Source organism: Ranitomeya variabilis, chromosome 7 (assembly GCF_051348905.1).
Source record: "Ranitomeya variabilis isolate aRanVar5 chromosome 7, aRanVar5.hap1, whole genome shotgun sequence".
Lineage (NCBI taxonomy): Eukaryota > Metazoa > Chordata > Amphibia > Anura > Dendrobatidae > Ranitomeya > Ranitomeya variabilis.
The window spans coordinates 202,997,710-203,019,455 of NC_135238.1; the positions used below are offsets into that span (position 1 = coordinate 202,997,710).

The window sequence follows — 21,746 nt, forward strand, 5'->3', positions numbered from 1 at the left end:
ACCTGTTCACACTTAGTCTATGTATGGATGTGACGGTCAGTTTTTTCAAATATATTATTTAGCCTTCTGACTGAGCACTCCGCCTCCTAGCCTCAGGTGTTTTAATTACAGCAGGTCCAGTACCCCTCCACAGAGAGAGAGAATATGAGTCTAGGAAGAGGTTTTTCACAGGTACCCATTCACATGGAGACGTTTATTCTCAGCGAGGTAGGCAAGCGTAGGACCTGATATAAGAGAGATGCCGTAAAGGGGCTATCAGGTACACATAAAATTGGCCATTTTTATGCGCTAAACGCTCTCATTTTTCATATTTCTAGTGCAGTATTGCAGTTCAGTTTTCATGTTTCATGTTTGCATGTCTTAGCGCTGCAGTGTGCTGCCTTTTTTACTTGATAATCTACAATGTGACAGATAGTGTCACAGTAAAACTATGACTTTTCCTAAAATATTCTGAGGTTCATCACTTTATAGGCAATCCCTTCTTATTAGAATAGTCCCTTGACAATGAGCTGATCAAAAATTGACCCCCCTACTGGGACCCCTAGTGATCAGATATAATCTGTAAGGAAACCTGCCTAGGGTTCAGTTTCCGCCCAGTGCCACCATGGGAAAAATCAAGTATTACACAATTTCCATTCAAATCAATAAGGACAGGTCCTATAAATTTAGAAAGACTATTTTTAAGTTTTCATTATGGTCAAGAGGTAAAAATTGTGAATTGAGGTCACTTCTCTAATAATGCAAAATTCCCTAATAGGGTATAAGTAAATGGAATTAACTGATACTATCAAACATATGTGGGCTGGGATGTGAACTAATAAATGTTCCAGGAAGATTGCAGTAGCATAGCTACCGGGGGGGCAGAGGGTGCGGGCGCCCCGGGCCCGGTGCTCTGAGGGGGCCCACCCGGAGCTACGCTACTGTAACTGTATTGGCGCTCTCAGGGCGCCGATACAGTTACTTTATGCGGTAGAGCAGGGAGAATCGATCTCCCTGCTCTGCCGCTATGTGGCCCCTGAGCAGGCGGGGGGGGCCCGGTGCCAGCAGTGGGCCCCCCGCCGTCATCGGAAGATCAGCTGTACCGGTATTTAGCAGATACAGCTGATCGCATTGATGGGAGAAGGAGCGCTGCGCTGCGCTCCTTCTCCCATCATCCCCCTGTCAGTGTCGGCGTCTGACATCACCGACACTGACAGCGGGCGCGATGACGTCACTGCCCGGCGCACACTGTCAGGAGATCAGCGGGAGCAGCGCAGGAACCAGGAAGAAGAGAGGTGAGTATTTATTTATTTATTTTTTAATGGGTGCTGCCGCCTTATTACAGGGTCTGCCTATGGGGGTGACTGCCTTATTACAGGGTCTGCCTATAGGGGTGCTGCCTTATTACAGGGTCTGACTATAGGGGTGCTGCCTTATTACAGGGTCTGCCTATAGGGGTGCTGCCTTATTACAGGGTCTGCCTATAGGGGTGCTGCCTTATTAAAGGGTCAGACTATAGGGGTGCTGCCTTATTACAGGGTCTGCCTATGGGGGTGCTGCCTTATTACAGGGTCTGCCTATAGGGGTGCTGCCTTATTACAGGGTCTGACTATAGGGGTGCTGCCTTATTACAGGGTCTGACTATGGGGGTGCTGCCTTATTACAGGGTCTGCCTATGGGGGTGCTGCCTTATTACAGGGTCTGCCTATAGGGGTGCTGCCTTATTACAGGGTCTGCCTATAGGGGTGATGCCTTATTACAGGGCCTGACTATGGGGGTGCTGCCTTATTACAGGGTCTGCCTATGGGGGTGCTGCCTTATTACAGGGTCTGACTATGGGGGCTGCCTTATTACAGGGTCTGCCTATGGGGGCTGCCTTATTACAGGGTCTGCCTATGGGGGTGCTGCCTTATTACAGGGTCCGCCTATAGGGGTGCTGCCTTATTACAGGGTCTGACTATAGGGGTGCTGCCTCATTACAGGGTCTGACTATGGGGGTGCTGCCTTATTACAGGGTCTGACTATGGGGGCTGCCTTATTACAGGGGCTGCCTTTTTACAGGGTCTGACTATGGGGGTGCTGCCTTATTACAGGTCTGACTATGGGGGCAGCCTTATTACAGGGTCTGACTATGGGGGCTGCCTTATTACATGGTCTGCCTATATGGGGGTGCTGCCTTATTACAGTGTCTGCCTATGGGGGCTCCCGTATGCTATAGAGTCTGCCTAAGGGGAGTGCATTATACTTTATTGTGGACTATTTGGTGCATTATGCTACTGTATATGGAGGTTATCTAGGGGGCCATCATACAGTATGGAGATTACAGTGTGGGTGTCATTATACATTGTTGGAGCCATCAAACAGTTTGGAGGCTACTAAGGGGTCAGTATACTGTGTATAAGAGAGCATCACGCTGTGTATAGGGGAGCTGTACAGGGGGAGACTCGGGACATTATTAAATGTAAAGTGGGCACTTATTGTTATAGGGGAACTCAGGTTACTGTGGCTATCAAAGGGCCACACAGGGCAATATTACTTTCTAGGGGACAAAATATGGGCACTGTTTTCTAGGGCACTTGCACCCGGCATTACTATATTATAGAGGGTTACTTTAGAATTTAGAGGGCACAGAGAACCACACAGCAGGGGCAGTAATAGGGACACATACGGCAGCAGCGGCTCAGTATTGGGGTTTCAGGTGCAGTAATAGGGACACATACGGCAGCAGCGGCTCAGTATTGGGGTATCAGGTGCAGTAATAGGGACACATACGGCAGCAGAGGTTCAGTATCGGGGTATCAGGTGCAGTAATAGGGACACATACGGCAGCAACAGCTCAGTATTGGGGTATCAGGTGCAGTAATAGGGACATACGGCAGCGGCTCAGTATTGGGGTATCAGGGGCAGTAATAGGGACATACGGCAGCGGCTCAGTATTGGGGTATAAGGTGGAGTAATAGGGACACATACGGCAGCAGCGGCTCAGTATTGGGGTATCAGAGGTAGTAATAGGGTCACATACGGCAGCAGCGGCTCAGTATTGGGTATCAGGGGCAGTAATAGGGACATACGGCAGCGGCTCAGTATTGGGGTATAAGGTGGAGTAATAGGGACACATACGGCAGCAGCGGCTCAGTATTGGGGTATCAGAGATAGTAATAGGGTCACATACGGCAGCAGCGGCTCAGTACTGGGATATAAGCAGGATGAGGAGTTTGTGCAGGTTGGGAATAGATGGTGATGGCTGGAATATGAGAAGTTAAATATGTCTTTGTTGTATTCTCTGCAGGTGAGTCGTTGCTGGAAAAAGTTGTCATGTCGGTCTGGGCCAGATGGAAAAGACGGGAGAAGTGAACGATTCCATCAGAAAGGACGTCAGCGGTAAGACATTATCTATAACTGCTGTGATCTATGTTCTGTAGGGCTGGTATCTACCACTGACCATATGACGGTAATATCCATATTGGTCTTTATATAGAGATTATCTTCAGTAATAGCACGGTCATCTGCTGGGGTTCTCCTCCACTATTAGGGAGCGTCACCGAGCTGTAATCAAGGTCACCTGGTTAGGGGCCCACTCAGAAGCTTCGACCCCCCTGGACCAAAACCCTAGCTACACCTCTGAGGAAGAGTTAAATTACAGTACAATCAAAAAGAGGCCACTGTCCACGAAAATTCACCACCTAGGGACCACCACCAGTCCTTCCATGACATGTCTGCCCACAAAAATTAGATTTTGACATTTCCAAAATAAATGGCCCACACCAAACTGATCTGGACCATGCTAATATAGAATTGTCTTAGAAGAGCCATTACATAAAAGGAAACCTGTCACACTAATAATGCAGTCCTGTGAGCAGTATATTTAATAACATATTGAGTTTTGTAAAAGAAGACTCAGTGTAAAGTGGTTTTACAGTAATGTAATAAAATGGCCCCGTCACATAATTCAAACTGCAGCCTGTCCTAGTGAAGTGTCAGGATCAGTTGCAGTCTGAAGAAACACAGCTCCAGATGTGTGTCTCAGCTGACAGAAGAGCAATATCATAAACACACACAATAAACAGCTGAAGTAGGGCTGTGACATGGGAAGAAGTAAATCTTCTTCTAGGCTGACTGAACACGAAGGATTTTTTTCTCAAGCCTCAGTGTTCCATATGCAGTGTATTTTTACTATACTGCTCTTCTGTTAGTTTACACACATGTTGTTAGTGGTGTTTTACAGACTGCAGCTCATCCTGACATGTGTCTAGGAAAGGCTGCAGTTTGAATAATGTGACAGGGGCCAATTTATCACATTCTAGCATACCTTTAACTTTTATTCAATTAGATCCCTGCTATTCTAATGCAAAGGAGTCTGCTAGGTTGTTTGTGATGCATAAGCCTACAAAAGGTTGTCCATCACTGATTAGGACTGCCCACTGGACTCCACTTAGCTGTCTACAATGTGTGCTCAATAAACAATATATCATTCTGCCCAGCTTCTCCTGCTGTAGAACACCTGCAGATCAGACACTATTTTCTTTATTACAGGTTCCCTTTAACATCAGAACGATTAATAAACTACTGTACAAAAAGAAACTAAACCTATCTGCAGCAAAAGCAATGCACACAGGTATCTACAGAATCTCTATGTCACTGGAATCAAGGTACACATGAAAGTGAGGAATGTACTAACTGAAAAACTGAATTCCTTACTGGAAATAGACTACGATGAATAGAGTTTTGGTGTGTTGCACTGTAGGGTGTAGGTCTGCTCAGCCTAGAACTTTGAGATGTAGTTACAACGTAAACTTTCCCTCAGCCACTGATTCTTATGATTTTAGTGACATTATCCACATTTTTTTAATCCATTTAACATACTCATTTAAAAATATCTTTGTTCATAACACAAGATTTGAATTAATATTGTTTTTTTCTCCATGCCATCCTCCACAAAAAAAACCCCCAAAATATGCCACAGATTACATGTACTTACCTCCCACGTTAATGAAAGTCGGCTCACTGCTACATTACTCAGCCCCATGACGATGGCAAAGAATGAGTTTAGATTTTTGTACTCCTTGCAACTGAAACAAAAAAAGTTACTGAATTTTAACATTGGAAGTTTATCAAAAATAAGATGTGTAGCTTGCAGAATCCAACATTGGGGAGGTCCTCCAAATGCTGCACTGGAAATACAATAAATAATGACTAATAAAAGAAAAAAATATTAAAATAGACAGACATTTTATTTTAAAAAAATTGAGGCGGAAAGTAGCACAGGACAAAGTTTGTTTAAGTCAAACAATGACAGAGACCAATGTAAAGAAAAGAGTTAAAAGCAAAATTTATTACAAAAAAATGAAAAAGCCACATTGTGGAGCAGAAAGAGGGGAAATCCTGAGTGACCAATTGTCTCCAGACATCACATAATAAGTAACTCGAGTCCACCTGTGTGTAATTTATTCTCTGTATAACTACAGCTATTCTGTGAAGACCTCAGAGGTTTGTTTGAGAATATTAGGATCAAAAAGCATCATAACAACCAAGGAACACACCAGACAGGTCAGGGATAAAGTTGTGGCGAAGAATAAAGCAGGGTTAATTTATAAAATAATGGCCCAAGCTCTGAACATTTCACTGAGCACTATTCAGACTGTCATCCACAAAATAGAAGGAGTATGGCACAACTGCAAACCTACGTAAACATGGCTGTCCACCTAAACTGACATCCATGCAAGGAGAGCACTAATTAGAAAAACAGCCACGAGGCCCATGGTCACTCTGGAGGAGCTGCAGAGACCCTCAGCTCAGGTGGAACAATCACTCCTCAGGACAAATATTAGTAGTAAACAACACAAATCTGGCCTTTATGGAAGAGTGGCAAGAAGAAGGTCAATTTTAAAATTAAGACAGTTTACAGTTTGCAAAAAGGCAAGTAGGGAATACAGCTAGCATGTGGAAGAAGGTGCTCTGGTCAGATGAGACTAAAGTAGAACTTTTTAGGCTAAATGCAATGTGTGGAGGAAAACTATCACTACATATAAACCTGAAAACACCATCCCCATTGTCACACATGGTGGTGGCCGCATCATGCTGTGGGGAAGCTTTTCTTCAACAGGGACAGGGAAGCAGGTCAGAGTTGATGGGAAGAGGGATGGCCCTAAATACAGTACAACCAAGGAGGAAAACCTGTTAGAGGTTGCAAAACACTTGAGACTGGGGTGTAGGTTCACCTTCTAGCAAGACAACGACCAGAGCCACAATGCAATTGTTTATATCAAAGCATACTCCTGTATGTGAAAGGCCCAGTCACATTCCAGACCAAAATCCCATTGAGAATCTATGGTAAGACTTGAAAATTGCTCCTCCATCCAATCTAGAGCTAGTTTGTAAAGTAGAATGGGCAAAAATGTCAGCCTCTAGATGTGAAAGCTGGTAGACACAGACCCCAAAAGACTTGCAGCAGTAATTGCTGCGAAAGTTGGTTCTTCAAAGTATTGACTTGGGGTGGGGGGGGGGGGCTGAATACAAATGCACATTATAATGTTCAGATTTATAGTTTAAAAATATTTACAAAACCATGTATCATTTCGAATAAATACTTGTTACTCTGTGTTGGTATGTCACATAATATCCCTCCCCCTCCAAAAAAAACCAAAAAACATTTATGTTTGTGACAAAGTGGGGAAAACTTAACAGGGTATGAATACTTTTTCAAGACACTATATTATATATATAATAATGGTATGAGGCATATTTTAATGAAAATGTCTGGCACAATGGACACATGCATGAAAAAATAAATTTATATCCGCTTCTTTGAACTAAAGCGGAGCATGCTCCTGTGAATTATGACCCAGCTTGTAAAAGAAATCCCATGTGAGGTCGTATTAAGAGAATCAATGTTGAAATATGGGTTGATCTATGCCAACTCGGCTTTTTGTCTCCTTAAATTTGTGCTTTGGCACTCTCGGTGGGAGTCCCCAGCACTAAAAGGAACATTTAGCCTTTTTTATTTTTAGCCCCTCGTAAGGTCTAGTAAAATAAAAGTAAACAGTTGCCTTCTTTTTAAGAGTAAATTAACCACATTAGAAGGATAAAAACCCGACTTTAGCCAGACTGACTGGGCTGCTGCACTTAGCGCTCTGTCTTTTTGTTTGCTGCACACCTTCAAATTTCTGTTTAAGGATTTTTTTTTTCGGAATTCCATTGTCTTTTGGAGATTGTTATATTTTTAATTGGTCGTAATTAAGTATTTTCCTGGACCCCGCTGAGGAACGCGAACACATTTTCAAATTTATGCCTTTAAAGGATTTTTGTTTCGTTTCAGTGCCCCGCTGCTTTTTGAGACTATAAACGGTAAAAGAAAAACACTTTTGGCGTTTTTTTTTTTTAAATGCAATTGCTGAAAGGGAAAAAAAGGATTTTGAGAGGAAAAAAGCAGCCTGCTAACCAGCGGGCTTAAATAGACAAGCCATAGGAGAGCAGTACCGGGCTGTCAGAGGTCATGCTGCTGCCCTACTGTGGATATGCAGTCAGTCCTCCATCTAAACAGAAACAATTTTCTAGAGGCATTTGGGGAAAAAAAAAATCACTTTGCATTCTACCTTTATTAAAAAAAAGTATTTCTAGAGTACAGAAAATAATAAGTCGTAAATGTCTGTAATGCACAAGAAAGTAAAATCCATTTCGAGTGTAGAAATACCACCGAGATATTTTTTTTTTTGTCTCCATACCCTTTTGGAAATTGCCATAAAAAAAGTACTTACTGGGCTGCAATTTTAATAAATTTCTTCAGGAGTTGCACACGCTTGCTGAGCTGAGGGCACAGGCAAATTTCAGTCACAACCCAAAATTGGATTTCATTGAAACGTCTCAGAAAGAGGTCCAAATTGGCTGTGGTCTTTTTAAAATTGTGCCTTCCTAAGGTGTGAAAGATGAGCTCCAGCTGCAGGGAGGAAATGGTTAAATACAGTTATTCTCAACGGATATTAATTCCCCCTTATATAGAAAAGCTTAAACAAAAATCTCAATCTTATAAAGTGGCAGAAAACTGAAATGATAATAGCTGGAATATTGTAGTAGGGGAACGCGGGATGTGATCACAGGGACTATAGGTAGCAGTAATATGTAAGTGGAGAGAAGCATAATATGAGCATTGAGGAACTAGGACCTATCTTCATGGCTCATTCTTGAGCAAACTCACTTCTATTTGCTTTGCCTTGGTTGTACTTAAAATGTTACTCTACTGAAATTTTTATTAATTGCTTTTTATACTAGAGAGGAGCAAATTGATGTGCAGTAACAGAGGCCATGTCAGTAGTTTGGGGCTGCCGGACGGGAGCCTTGCAAACCTCCACCTATCTGCCAAAAGAGATGCCTCTTTTGATAAGCTGACCTGGCGCGACGTCCTTGTTGCGGTGTGACGCACTTGCAGATTATGGGGCGGTTCACAGGGCTCCTTTCTGATGGACACGGACTACTGATGTGGCCATCGAAAAAGGGTAGTGCGAAATGATTCGCACATCTCTACTTTATTTCTTACAAGTGCTACTCTTTATAAATTTGATCAGGTATTCATACCATCTGTACCCTGTACAATCTAGCCACTAGAGAAGAATAACAAGTTGTTTGGGGGAAGAACTTCCTTTTAATCTTTAGTATCCTCGTTTTAGGCCTAATTGTGCCTTAAAAATCTTCGTATATAATCCTGTTGTTGTCCGATTACTACATGTGATTTTTTTTAAATTTTATATGCACCTACACATACTTGTAAGTTAAAGGGACATTCTGGGCTACATAACCTATCACCTATCCACTGGATGTGACATAACTGATGGAATGATCTGGGTCCCACCCATGGGTCTCCAACTGATCACCTGGAAGTATAACTTGTGAGACCTGTCTTTCTGTCGTTGCTTCAGGACTGACTGGGAATGACTTGTTGCGCTTGCATTATCTATTTGCTGTTGTTTCCAGGCCCTGGAGCCCAAAAGGTCCCTTTGATCCATAGGAGAAGATCAAATTAATGAAGACCCATGATAGTTGGGGCAGCCTGTTGGAAATTTTGAATTGAGGCCCACAAGCTTCAAGTTACACCAGTGCCCACATTGATCTAAAAAGTATCAGCTACCCAGTAGAGAGGAATCTTAAAATTGAATAATTGGAAATTCAAGCAATGATATTAGAAATATCCACCATATTAGAAATATCCACCATTTTATTAATTTTCAAAGATGTCTGGTATATTTTTCTGAAGTAGTGGTTATAATTAGTGTTGAGCATTCCGATACCGCAAGTATCGGGTATCGGCCGATACTTGCGGGTATCGGAATTCCGATACCGAGATCCGATACTTTTGTGGTATCGGGTATCGGTATCGAAACAACATTAATGTAAAAATGTGTAAAAGAGAGAATTAAAATAAAAAATATTGCTATACTCACCTCTCCGACGCAGCCTGCACCTTACCGAGGGAAGCGGCAGCGTTCTTTGTTTAAAATTCGCGCTTTTCTTTCCTTTACGTGAAGTCCCGGCTTGTGATTGGTTGCGTCGCAGTCACATGGGCGACGCAACCAATCACAGCAAGCCGTGACGTAATTTCAGGTCCTTAAGGATTTTAAAATTACGTCCCGGCTTTGTGATTGGTTGCGTCGCAGTCACATGGGCGACGCAACCAATCACAGCAAGCCGTGACGTAATTTCAGGCCCTTAAGGATTTTAAAATTACGTCCCGGCTTTGTGATTGGTTGCGTCGCAGTCACATGGGCGACGCAACCAATCACAAGCCGTGACGTCACGGGAGGCTAAACACGCGCGCATTTTAAAATGCACGCTTGTCCAGCCTCCCGTGACGTCCCGGCTTGTGATTGGTTGCATCGCGGTCAACCAATCACAAGCCGGGAGGCTGGACACGCGCGCATTTTAAAATTTTAAAATGCGCGCGTGTCCAGCCTCCCGGCTTGTGATTGGTTGACCGCGACGCAACCAATCACAAGCCGGGACGTCACGGGAGGCTGGACAAGCGCGCATTTTAAAATGCGCGCGTGTCCAGCCTCCCGGCTTGTGATTGGTTGACCGCGATGCAACCAATCACAAGCCGGGACGTCACGGGAGGCTGGACAAGCGCGCATTTTAAAATGCGCGCGTGTCCAGCCTCCCGGCTTGTGATTGGTTGACCGCGATGCAACCAATCACAAGCCGGGACGTCACGGGAGGCTGGACAAGCGCGCATTTTAAAATGCGCGCGTGTCCAGCCTCCCGTGACGTCACGGCTTGTGATTGGTTGCGTCGCCCATGTGACTGCGACGCAACCAATCACAAAGCCGGGACGTAATTTTAAAATCCTTAAGGGCCTGAAATTACGTCACGGCTTGCTGTGATTGGTTGCGTCGCCCATGTGACTGCGACGCAACCAATCACAAAGCCGGGACTTCACGTAAGGAAAGAAAAGCGCGAATTTTAAGCAAACAACGCTGCCGGTTCCCTCGGAGAGGTGAGTATAGCAATATTTTTTATTTTAATTCTTTCTTTTACACATTAATATGGTTCCCAGGGCCTGAAGGAGAGTTTCCTCTCCTTCAGACCCTGGGAACCATCAGGAATACCGTCCGATACTTGAGTCCCATTGACTTGTATTGGTATCGGGTATCGGTATCGGATTGGATCCGATACTTTGCCGGTATCGGCCGATACTTTCCGATACCGATACTTTCAAGTATCGGACGGTATCGCTCAACACTAGTTATAATACTAAAATACTGAATCCATGGACATAATCGGCACACCTCATGAACACAGTTGAAGAGGTCCCAGTCATGGATTGTCATCTGGTAAGCTAAGTCCTTCGAACTCATAAGCTCAAATGTTGACATCGTTCCGGTGGATGGACCTTCTTGTTCTGGAAGCGGGGTCTACATCACAAAGAATGAACATGATTGATAAGTAACAAATTAACCAAATCAAAGTTCTATATTGCTATGGTCGTTCACAGTAATATTTGAGTCTAGAAAATGATGACGAGGACAGGAACATATTAAGCAGCTTACAAAAATTGTCCATGTAGGAGGGAGTGACACATCCCCCTCAATTACCATGCTCACTAGACATGTTATTAGATGCCTTTGACTTCTTTTTAAGCCATTGTCGTACACCTGGCAGCCCGCAATGACATTATACCATTGGAAAGATCCACTGACCAAAATTTGATGTCTATATGTCAATAAATACACTATGCATACAAAATGATGACCACAAAATGGGAATATCCCAACATCATTACAAAAAAGCGTACCAATGAATCAAACTGATCTCGAGGACAAGCGAAGAGCCGTCCATTCACCGTGAGAGTTGTAAACACAGATATATCATTTGGCTTCAAAACAACTTTTTCTGTAAGTAAAAGAAAGGAGAAGACTATGAGTGCACAAAACATAGCTGGGATTTCAAGTATGGAAACCCGCACCGCAGATAATTTTGTGGTTTCCATATAAAATAAATCTATGTTCGTCTACAAAAGTTGACTTAATCAGCAAATATATTGCTTTAGTTGTTGCGATCCACAGTTACAACCTTTGTTAAACTTCAGAGCGGCGTTCACAATTCTGCTGCTCTCACAGTAGTCTGCTAGTAGTATGGGTTGTAGAATGTGCGGTACCATACAATTGTCTAAGGTACAAAAACTAAAGATGGCCATAGACATTAAATGAATGTCTGCCTAATCCACCATTTATGACTGAAAATGTCGACCAGTAGGGTACATGCCCACGATCAGGAATTGCTGCGGGATTGACGCTGTGTATTTATGCAATGTCAAACCCGCAGCGGCCAGATGTTACTGCATAGTGGATGGGATTTCTAGAAATCCCGTGTCCACTTTGTGTGTATGTGCGCCTGTGGATCACAAGTGGACACTGACATGCGCCGCATCTTTCAAGACCGCGGAACGTCAATTTCTCTTGCAGAGACGAATATAGCCTACGGGTGTCCTAGCTCATGCCTAACAGCAGATTTTGAGAAAAAAGAAGGATCTGTAATGTTGTAAACAGCAAAAAAATCAAACTATTTATGGATCGATTGAAGGATCAATCTATCTACCTTTCTATCTGGAAACTTTCACTTTTTTGTCTGTATATCCAACTATTATTATCTATCAATTATCTATCTATTCCCCTATCCCTGATCTATCTATCTATCTATCTATCTATCTATCTATCTATCTATCTATCTATCTATCTATCTATCTATCTATCTATCCTTCCATCTATCTATCCTTCCATCCATCCATCCATCCATCCACCATCCATCTATCTATCTATCTATCCTTCCATCTATCTATCCTTCCATCCATCCATCCACCATCCATCCATCCATCCACCATCCATCCATCCATCCATCCATCCATCCATCCATCCATCCATCCATCTATCTATCTATCTATCTATCTATCTATCTATCTATCTATCTATCTATCTATCTATCTATCTATCTATCTATCTATCTATCTATCTATCTATCTATCTATCTATCTATCTCTCTATCCGATAGATCTGTTATTCCTATTGAACACTGGCTGCTGTACTAAATGAAGGAAGTTTCCATGGTTATGGCTGGTAATAATGGCCCGCTGTCCCACCTCATGTTTAGATTCTAAATCCTTCAGAATGTGGCACAATCTAAACATAGTGCATGGTGTTGATAGTGAGGGTAAGAGCGATTCATCTCACATTTACAGAGTTTGTTTGAAGAACCAGTGTGAAGGAAATGATTATAAGACATAAACTGAACCTGTGATATTAACTCCTGTTGCCAACATAAATGATTGAGCTATTAAAACATGGAAAATGTGCAAGAAAGCATATCTGGAGGAATTAAACTATTCAAAAGTTAGAGTGCAAGATGTAATATTACATATCGTATATTAGAACTACAGTGGTATTAAAATACAAAATAGTGCTACTATAACTGGGCTATGCATTCACTTTCTGGTTAGTAAGGGTTTGACCTCTAGGACCCCCACCAATCCTGTGCATGATGGGACCACCAGCTTGGCTCCGAATGATTGCCTCCTGCTACGCAGTGAACTGCTGCCTGGCCCCAATTCATTTGCATAAAAAAAAAAATAGTGAAAAATAGCAAAGGGACTGAAGTACTACTAAGAACTGATGGGGTCCTAGAGGTGAAATTCTTTAGAGAGATATACCAATCTATTTTTAGGATGGGAATAACTAATAATCAAGATCTAATATACTGTATGTTTCTATCTATCCAGGCTCGGATATGACTCACATGCAGCCGATTCAGCTCATCAGGGGCCTGTTGTAGAGTGGGGCTGCAAGGAAGATCTTTGGCAATACTTACATCGGTCCCACTGCATGTTTCTCACTCAGGAAACTACTGTGTTCCTTCTGTTTCCTCCCATGTAGATTAGGAAGGGGTACCCTGATTTCTGTTTGTGCTCAGTAAACTCAGGACTTCTAGAACAGAGAATCTTTAGCAATGAGCCCCAGGCAGCATTGCTAAGTATAGGAGGATTTTCTCTGCCTAAAGACCTAAACATTTATATTGCATGTAAATGTGTGAGTGTTTAGGCATGTGGGACTTCACAGAGGCAGGGTTGGACACAAGTATTGTATCTGCCCCAGTGTCTATCTATCTCACATCCAGACTCAAACTGGCCCACATGGAAAAGGGTGAATCCCCCAGTGGCCCCTCTACAAGGAATGGGCCCCCACTCCACCTATATGAGCACTATCTGGTACAATTCAATTGTTTCACTATTTGCAGATAAAAGCAGAATCTCATCATTCAATCAACAAATTACCCAGTTTATTATCATGTGGAAGCATAGGTACATTTGTGAATGAAGGTAACGTAATATTTACATTTAGCTGAACAGTGAACCCGAGTCAATATTTCTGGTGGGCCCTTAGCACCCCAATCTGACACTGCTCACAGCTATCTATTCAGAAATCTATCTTCTATGATTTACCTTATGGCTAGCCACCATTTTTAATATTATGGATGGGGTTCATAGAACCAAAGTTATATTTCTCCATCCTTCCATCCACTTTTCTCACATCCTTTCATCCATGAAAGACAACTGGAGGTAGCACATAAAAGAAAGTGAAAAATAAATGATTTAATGGCAAATTGTGGCATCAATGGGCCATTAAAACCAATTATTTTTCACTATTTTTGGTGTGCTGCCTCCATTTCATATCTATCTATCTATCTATCTATCTATCTATCTATCTATCTATCTATCTATCTATCTATCTATCTATCTATCTATCTATCTATCTATCTATCTATCTATCTATCTATCTATCTATCTATCTATCTATCTATCCATCCATCCATCTATCTATTCATAAAAAAAGGAACAGCACAACACTTCTACTTATCTCTGGGTGCAAAGCCTCCAGGTAACCTGTCCACTGGTTATCCAAAGTCCATAAAGTTCAAAAAAGAAGGCAGCACTCCATTTTTCTTAATAAATGTGCAGGATTTAATCAGACCCACATGTCTGTGCAACGTTTCGGCTCCAAATGAGCCTTTCTCAAGCCATTGAAAAAACTCAAAGCAAAATACACACACAAAATATCCGAGATAATATCTGAAATATAGTAAAGTAACAGATACCCACCTATGTGTGTGAATACATGAAAAATTCAATAAGGACAATCGGAAAGTACAATCAACAACAAAGAGAAAAACCCGAACTAAGCCCAATGATAGAATAAAATCAAAATTTTATTTAATAAATACCAAAATAATAAAAAAGGAAAGAAAAAATAGGTGGGGACAATACCAGAACTAGAGGGGCACACCGAAGGGACTGACAAAACTGCAGAGTATTGAGTAACATTGAATAGATGAATACATGAATACATAGAATAGGGAACGGCAGTGAACATGTGCAACAATTAATCGACCAGAGGAATTATTAAATATGCTGCCATTCCAGAAAAAAAGTGTAATAAAAGTGCGTACAAAAGGTGGCATAGATAAGGTATTACTATTAAAGTGCAAATGCATACTGTGGAGGGGGAAGGAGAAAAACCAGCAAAATCGCTGGATGATACAGTACCAAGTGATAATATATGTATAAATGTATGCTGCCCAAATACAATCTCCAAAAAAGACCCTCCAACAAGTGGTTACCTTAAAGCACACTGCAGAGTCCCCAGGATGCGCTCGACCCCCATCTATCTATCTATCTATCTATCTATCTATCTATCTATCTATCTATCTATCTATCTATCCGTCTAGCAATTTATCTATCTATCTATCTAGCAATCTATCTTCTATGAATTGCCTTATGGCTAGCTGCTATCTTTTAAGCATGTGGATGGGGTTCATAGAACCACAGTTTGGAAAAGCATCATACTTCCATATGTCACGCAACGTTTGCAGTGGGGGGTGCACTAGGAGCCGCATCCTTGCACTGATCACCACAATACAGATCAATAACCCTTCGTCTGTTTATACTTATTTGTTAGTAAGTTTCTGGAGCTGTTTTCTCAGTAACAAGACAAGGACACTGTGCGCTGTGAAGGGCCATTTCGGTAAAGTGAGTCGTTTTCCTGCACACTGCTAGCTGATCATTTTAGTAATATTTTGGGAAATGGCAACTCTGTTACCCTATAAGGCGGCACTGTAGCCGTCTTCGGCAAAGACATGCTTCCAGCACCCAGCTTGGCCTATTTACTCAGTAGGGGACCGTACTGTTGTTTGTAATCAACTGAAATTATCCCAAAACGCTTTTATAAAACCATTGCTATTTGTGTGTTTAACCTTGAGTTTTTAAATTATTTTCTATGAGTGGAGGGAATGATAGTCAAACAGTACCTCCTGCAGAACTGATCTTCACGAGTATCAAGGATTCTCCGGAGCCCAGTTTATCTGCTACAGCAGACAGCACTTCCTTCACCGAGGCAGACACCTGGACACGTATGGTGGTGTATGTGTGATCAATGCAGTACACCTTGAAGAGAACTGCCAAGACAAAATACAATCATCAGATGTACGGTAATAAGAGCGTATGTCATGTATCACCTGGAGGAACACAGCATGTCACCGAATTCTATTTATGTCTTGCTGCTTATAAAGCACCAGCATATTCTTCAGGCAAACATTAGTCCCAGTCCCCAGTGGACCTCACGTAGAGATCTATCACACAAGGGTCAATTTAATAATAATAGGTTAATTGTTTTCTTATGCTGTTATGTTTTTATAGTTTAAGACAAAACACTCCCATATATGAAAATATTCCTACACTAAATAGACCAAAAATTGGGATACCAACAGGAGCATTCATGATCTCCCATCCTGCATCCATAGACATTAATATGGAGAAGGTCCCACTTTACAGCTATAACATCTTCTGCTCTTCTGGGAAGACCTTCTACAAAATTTTGGAATGATGTGGGAATTTTTTGCCTGTTCATCCAGAAGAACATTTGTGAGGTCAAACATTGATGCTGGAGGAGAAGCTGGGCTGACATTCTCCATTCTAGCGTATCCCCAAGGTATTGGATGGGGTTGAGGTCCGTGCTCTGTGTGGCCAGTCATGTTCTTCCACACCAAAGGCATCTACCACGCTTTTATGGACCTCATTTTGTTCTTCCACAGCCAAACTTCCCCAACCATGCCTTTATAGACCAAGCTGTGCCCACAAAATTGGAAGTTACAATCATCCAAAATATATTTTATGCTGAAGCATTAAGATTTACACTCACTGCAAGTAAGGAGCCTCAGCTGATTCCAGAAACAACGCCATATCTCCTCCAACAAACTTTACAGCCGGCACAATGCAGTCAGGCAGAACTCAAACCTAGACTCATCCATCAGAAGCCAGATAGAGAAGTGTGACTCGCCACTCCACACAACATGTTTCCGCTGCTCCAGAGACCGCGGCTGCTTTATACCACCTCATCCAACGCTTGGCATTGTGCTTGGTGACGTAAGATTTGCAAGTAGCTACCCAGCCATGGGCAGACTCAAACCCTAGTACTGCAAGGCAACCATGATAACCACTAAGCCACAATGCTGACCCAGTATCATAAACCACTATAGCACGCTAAGATTGCTTTCTAAAAAAAAATTACTCCATTTTTGTATATTATATTTTCAATTTTAGGGGATGAGGTTAAGGTGGATGCCGGAGGGTGAGTATATAACTATTTTTTATTTTAATTCTTTTTTTTAACAGGGATATGGTGCCCATGCTGCTATGTAGTATGTGGGCTGTGTTATATACTGCGTGGGCTGTGTTATATACTACGTGGGCTGTGTTATATACTGCCTGGCTGATATATACTACGTGGGCAGTGTTATACACTATGTGGGCTGTGTTATATACTGCGTGGGCTGTGTTATATACTGTGTGGGCTGTGTTATATACAGTACTGCGTGGGCTGTGCTATATATTACGTGGGCTGTTTTATATACGTGGCTGCTATATACTACGTGGGCAGTGTTATATACTACGTGGGCTGTGTTATATACTGCGTGGGCTGTGTTATATACTGCGTGGGCTGTGTTATATACAGTACTGCGTGGGCTGTGCTATATATTACGTGGGCTGTTTTATATACGTGGCTGCTATATACTACGTGGGCAGTGTTATATACTACGTGGGCTGTGTTATATACTGCGTGGGCTGTGTTATATACTGCGTGGCTGTTATATACTACGTGCCTGTACTATATCCTGCACCCCGAACCCCCGACATCCAGCGCCCCAAACCCCCGACATCCTGCAACCAATCAGCGACAGGCGCACTCCGGCCGCAAATTGGCGTGGGATTTAAACACCGCTTCGCTGATCGGCCAGCCGGGCACGACCAATCAGCAATATTGGCACCGGATTTGAACCACGCTTCGCTGATCGGCCAGGCGGGCGCGACCAATCAGCTATATTGGCGCAGAATTTAACCCCCACTCACAGCGCGATGTACATACAGTACATACATACATATTCTAGAATACCCGATGCATTAGAATCAGGCCACCATCTATTCCTTTTATATTTTAATAGATTGGACTTTTACGGACGCGGTGATGGTGAATATATATATATATATATTTAATTTTTATTGTCTTAAATTTAAACGGAGAAAAAGGGGTTATTCAAATAATTTTTTTAGTGATCATTAAATAGTTAGAGAGAGGGGAGCGCAATCTGTCAGCTTATCACATTGGTCCTCATAGCTGCCAGATGTTGGGTCTAAAAGGACGCGTGTCAGTATTATGATGATAAATGTAATACAGGGCAAAGCAGAAGTACTGCAGCGTAATATTTGACGAATCACGCACAATTAAGTAAAAGTCCCAAAGTAAGGCAAAAATGAAAAGTAAAAAAAAAAACTGAAAAAATGTTTATTTTTTAATTTATTTTTTTCAGTGACAACTAACTTCATTTAATTGGTCAGTATGATTATGATGATGCCAAATGTATTTTTGTTTAGGTTTTTCTTCTTATGCGCAATATATTATATATATATATATATATATATATATATATATATATATATATATATATATATACCGTACATATATATATATATATATATATATATATATAGTGAATAAATGCTGCCATCACCCATCACTTGGCTGACTCAATAACTGCAGAGGCCAAGTCCAAACCTTCCATTAACATCAGCACTAAAACTGTGCCGGCAGCCTAATGGCATGGGTGTCCAGGGCCGAGCAGCTGCGTGCAAGCCTTACATCACCAAGCACAATGCCAAGCATCGGATGGAGTGGTTAAAAGCACGTGCGGAGCAAAGTACGGAACAACTCCAAATTAATGGATTTAGAATGGGATGTCATAAAATCCCCAGTAAGTGTAACATGGATGGACCCCAATACTTTGGAGCCTCGCTATGAATATAACCCATTTATTTCGTCCTGAATGCAACAGAAAACACTACATTTACCGTATTTTCCGGCATATAAGACGACTGGGCGTATAAGACGACCCCCCAACTTTTCCAGTTAAAATATAAAATCTTCTTAAAAGTCGGGGGTCTTCTTATACGCCGTATGTCGTCTTATAGGGCCGGTGACTAATGTGCCTTTTGGGGGGGGAGTGGTCCTGATGACGAAGAGGGGGCATCTCACAGGAAAGTGTGAGTGGAGTATCCCCCATTACCTCATTGTAGCTGCAGTGTGGGGTGCTGGGGAGCGGCGGCGGCCACCGCCCCACAGCACAGCACCCATGCGGCACAAAGAGGAGCAGCAGCTGCCGCCTCTCCCCAGCACAGAGACCCCATGCTGCAGCTACAATGAGGTAATGGGGGATACTCCACTCACACTTTCCTGTGAGACGCCCCCTCTTCGTCATCGGGACCACTCCCCCCCACCCACCATATACACATTGGTGTCTGCACTCGGCGTACAAGACGGCACCCGGCGTATAAGACGACCCCCGACTTTTAAGAAGATTTTCAGGGGTTAAAAAGTAGTCTTATACGCCAGAAAATACAGTACTTTGATATTGAGGTGCTATTTACTAAACATTCTGAATTAATTTTTCCATTCTGACGAGCGATGTAAGCCATGTCCACCATCTCCATTACTGGAAAGCTCACATTAAACATCTTTCTATGTGCCCGACACTTAAGAAGGTTTACAATCTTGTCTTAGCGCAGTGGGCACGTGAATATTTTTCTGAACATTAAATTTGATTCCTCTCCCATGCCAGGAGGAAATGATCTGACCCTTTACACCAGGAACACCATTTGCTCTATGACTCGTGAACTACCTATATGGAAAGAAAAACCATTTACTTGTAAACTGACCCAGAACAACCCCAAAACTCCGCTCCAAAGATTGTTTATGGCCACTTGATACAGCCGTTTAACCAACCAATTTCCTTTCCCTTGTTTCTTTCATACCCTGACCTTTGTATCTGTAATTGGCTATAACACTTGTCCCCCCTGCTACAGCGAGCCGATGGAATCTGAAATCCAGCATAGCAGAAGCTGCGGCTTCACACTCCATCTCCAACTCTGTTAGAGTCCTGACAATTGATGAAGAATTACAAGGAACACAACAATTCCGACAGCCTAGAACAAATACACCACAAAGCCAAAAGCGGAAGGTAAAATAGTCACGAGCGGCAAATAGCTTCAGAAACTCTGATCATCCACATAATGTAAAGTGAACCTGTCTTCTGGTATCCCCCATCTAAACATCTACCAATGTATTACACCCTGCAGTCCGGCATACCTTAAAGGGGGTCCTTGACCTTTCCAGTAAACTCTGCCAACTCCTGAAAGAGGCAAAGGAAGTGCAAATCGGCAAAATATTCGCCTTTTTACACCAGTCCTGTTCTCACCTAAGAAGTGCATACAATTGTAGACAATGCTCTGTGAGCTAAAATGGATTTTCTGGTCATATGTAGTGATGAGCGAGTGTACTCGTTGCTTGGGTCTCCTCGATCCACGCTCGGGTGATCTCCGAGTATTTGGATGTGCTCGGAGAATTAGTTTTCATCACCTCAGCTGCATGATTTACGGCTGCTAGACAGGCTGAATACATGTGAGGAATGCCTGTTTGTTAGGGAATTCCCACATGTATTCAGGCTGTCCAGCAGCCGTAAATCATGCAGCTGAGGCGAAAACTAAATCTCCGAGCACATCCAAATACTCGGAGATCACCCGAGCGTGCTCGGGAAAACCCGAGCAACAATGCTACTCGCTCATCACTAGTCATATGATATTAATGGCCTAGAAGGAAGATAGGTCATCAATACCAGTTGGGTGGGGGTCGGACACCTGGCACCCCAACCAGTCAGCTGTTATCTTCAGAAGTAGCTCATTGCAAATATTGAAGGGCGCCGCACTACACAGCTCCATTCAATGTGTAGCAGCCGCCGCCGAGTGCTGCAGAACAGCTCCTATTTTATAGAATAAGAGATGATCTGATGGAGAGAGAAGCATGGGATGGCTGGAGGAGACAACCTTTGGGACAATTTAATGAACAAGGAGGCAAAATATTTGTAATTTGTACCTACGTTCGTCTGAGCTTCTTATTGGCTGCCGCTTCTGCAATCTCTCATCCCCAGTGCTGAACTGTCGTAAAAGCACTTTGTGCTGGTAATAGAAACACATTAAATGATCAGTCGATCCATCACTACTGAGGTCTTGGTCATACAACGTGAAGTAGTCACTCCTAAGATTAGCGGGTAAATTATTTTAACAGTGGTAGTTATAGATCTGCAGCTCAGTAGTGCAAACAGAAAATTACACTATAATCATTGGCTACAAGTTATTAAAAAGAAAAAAATATATTTTCTGTGTTCCTAGATCTACCTCTATGGAACACCATATTGTACTTTTTTTTTTTTACACTTCTGTGCAATAGTAGGCCAGAACGCTGGACCAAGATTTCACAAATTGATTTGCTCATCTCTAGTAATAAGTCATCAATTAGTAACGTCACTTTAAACTATAATGTCCTTTACAACATAACAATATTGACTAAATTATTTACCAATAGGGCCCCTCTAAACCCAAAAATAAGGCTCTGCAGCCCCCCTTTTGAATAGAGCAATGGTCTGCGGGACGGCTAGAGATGGACAAGTGCTAGACTTGGAGAGGTGGTGCACATGTGGGACCACTGGCAATTGGGCGCCAAGTGATCAGCCAAGTGTCCACTACCCTGTGGATAGGTGATAGGTTGGCATAGTGAGCAACGGGCATTTAAAGCCTTGGACTGGCACCGTGCTGGCACACCGAGACTCAGGTCGGGAGACCAGACTGGCAGCAG

General features: G+C 42.6%; 1 protein-coding gene across 5 annotated transcripts in view; it reads right to left on the bottom strand.

Annotated features, from left to right (window-relative positions):
* The window catches only part of RAPGEF4 (Rap guanine nucleotide exchange factor 4), a 310,050-nt gene that overhangs the window by 22,362 nt on the left and 265,942 nt on the right, over positions 1–21,746 (bottom strand). For all 5 annotated transcript variants that reach the window (XM_077272682.1, XM_077272680.1, XM_077272681.1 and 2 more), the window contains 6 exons: positions 20,992–21,070; positions 15,817–15,963; positions 11,258–11,355; positions 10,752–10,877; positions 7,734–7,912; positions 4,958–5,048 (listed from right to left, as the gene is read on the bottom strand). In XM_077272682.1, the coding sequence (XP_077128797.1) occupies positions 4,958–5,048; positions 7,734–7,912; positions 10,752–10,877; positions 11,258–11,355; positions 15,817–15,963; positions 20,992–21,070 (720 nt within the window). The remainder of the gene's footprint in view (positions 1–4,957; positions 5,049–7,733; positions 7,913–10,751; positions 10,878–11,257; positions 11,356–15,816; positions 15,964–20,991; positions 21,071–21,746) is intronic.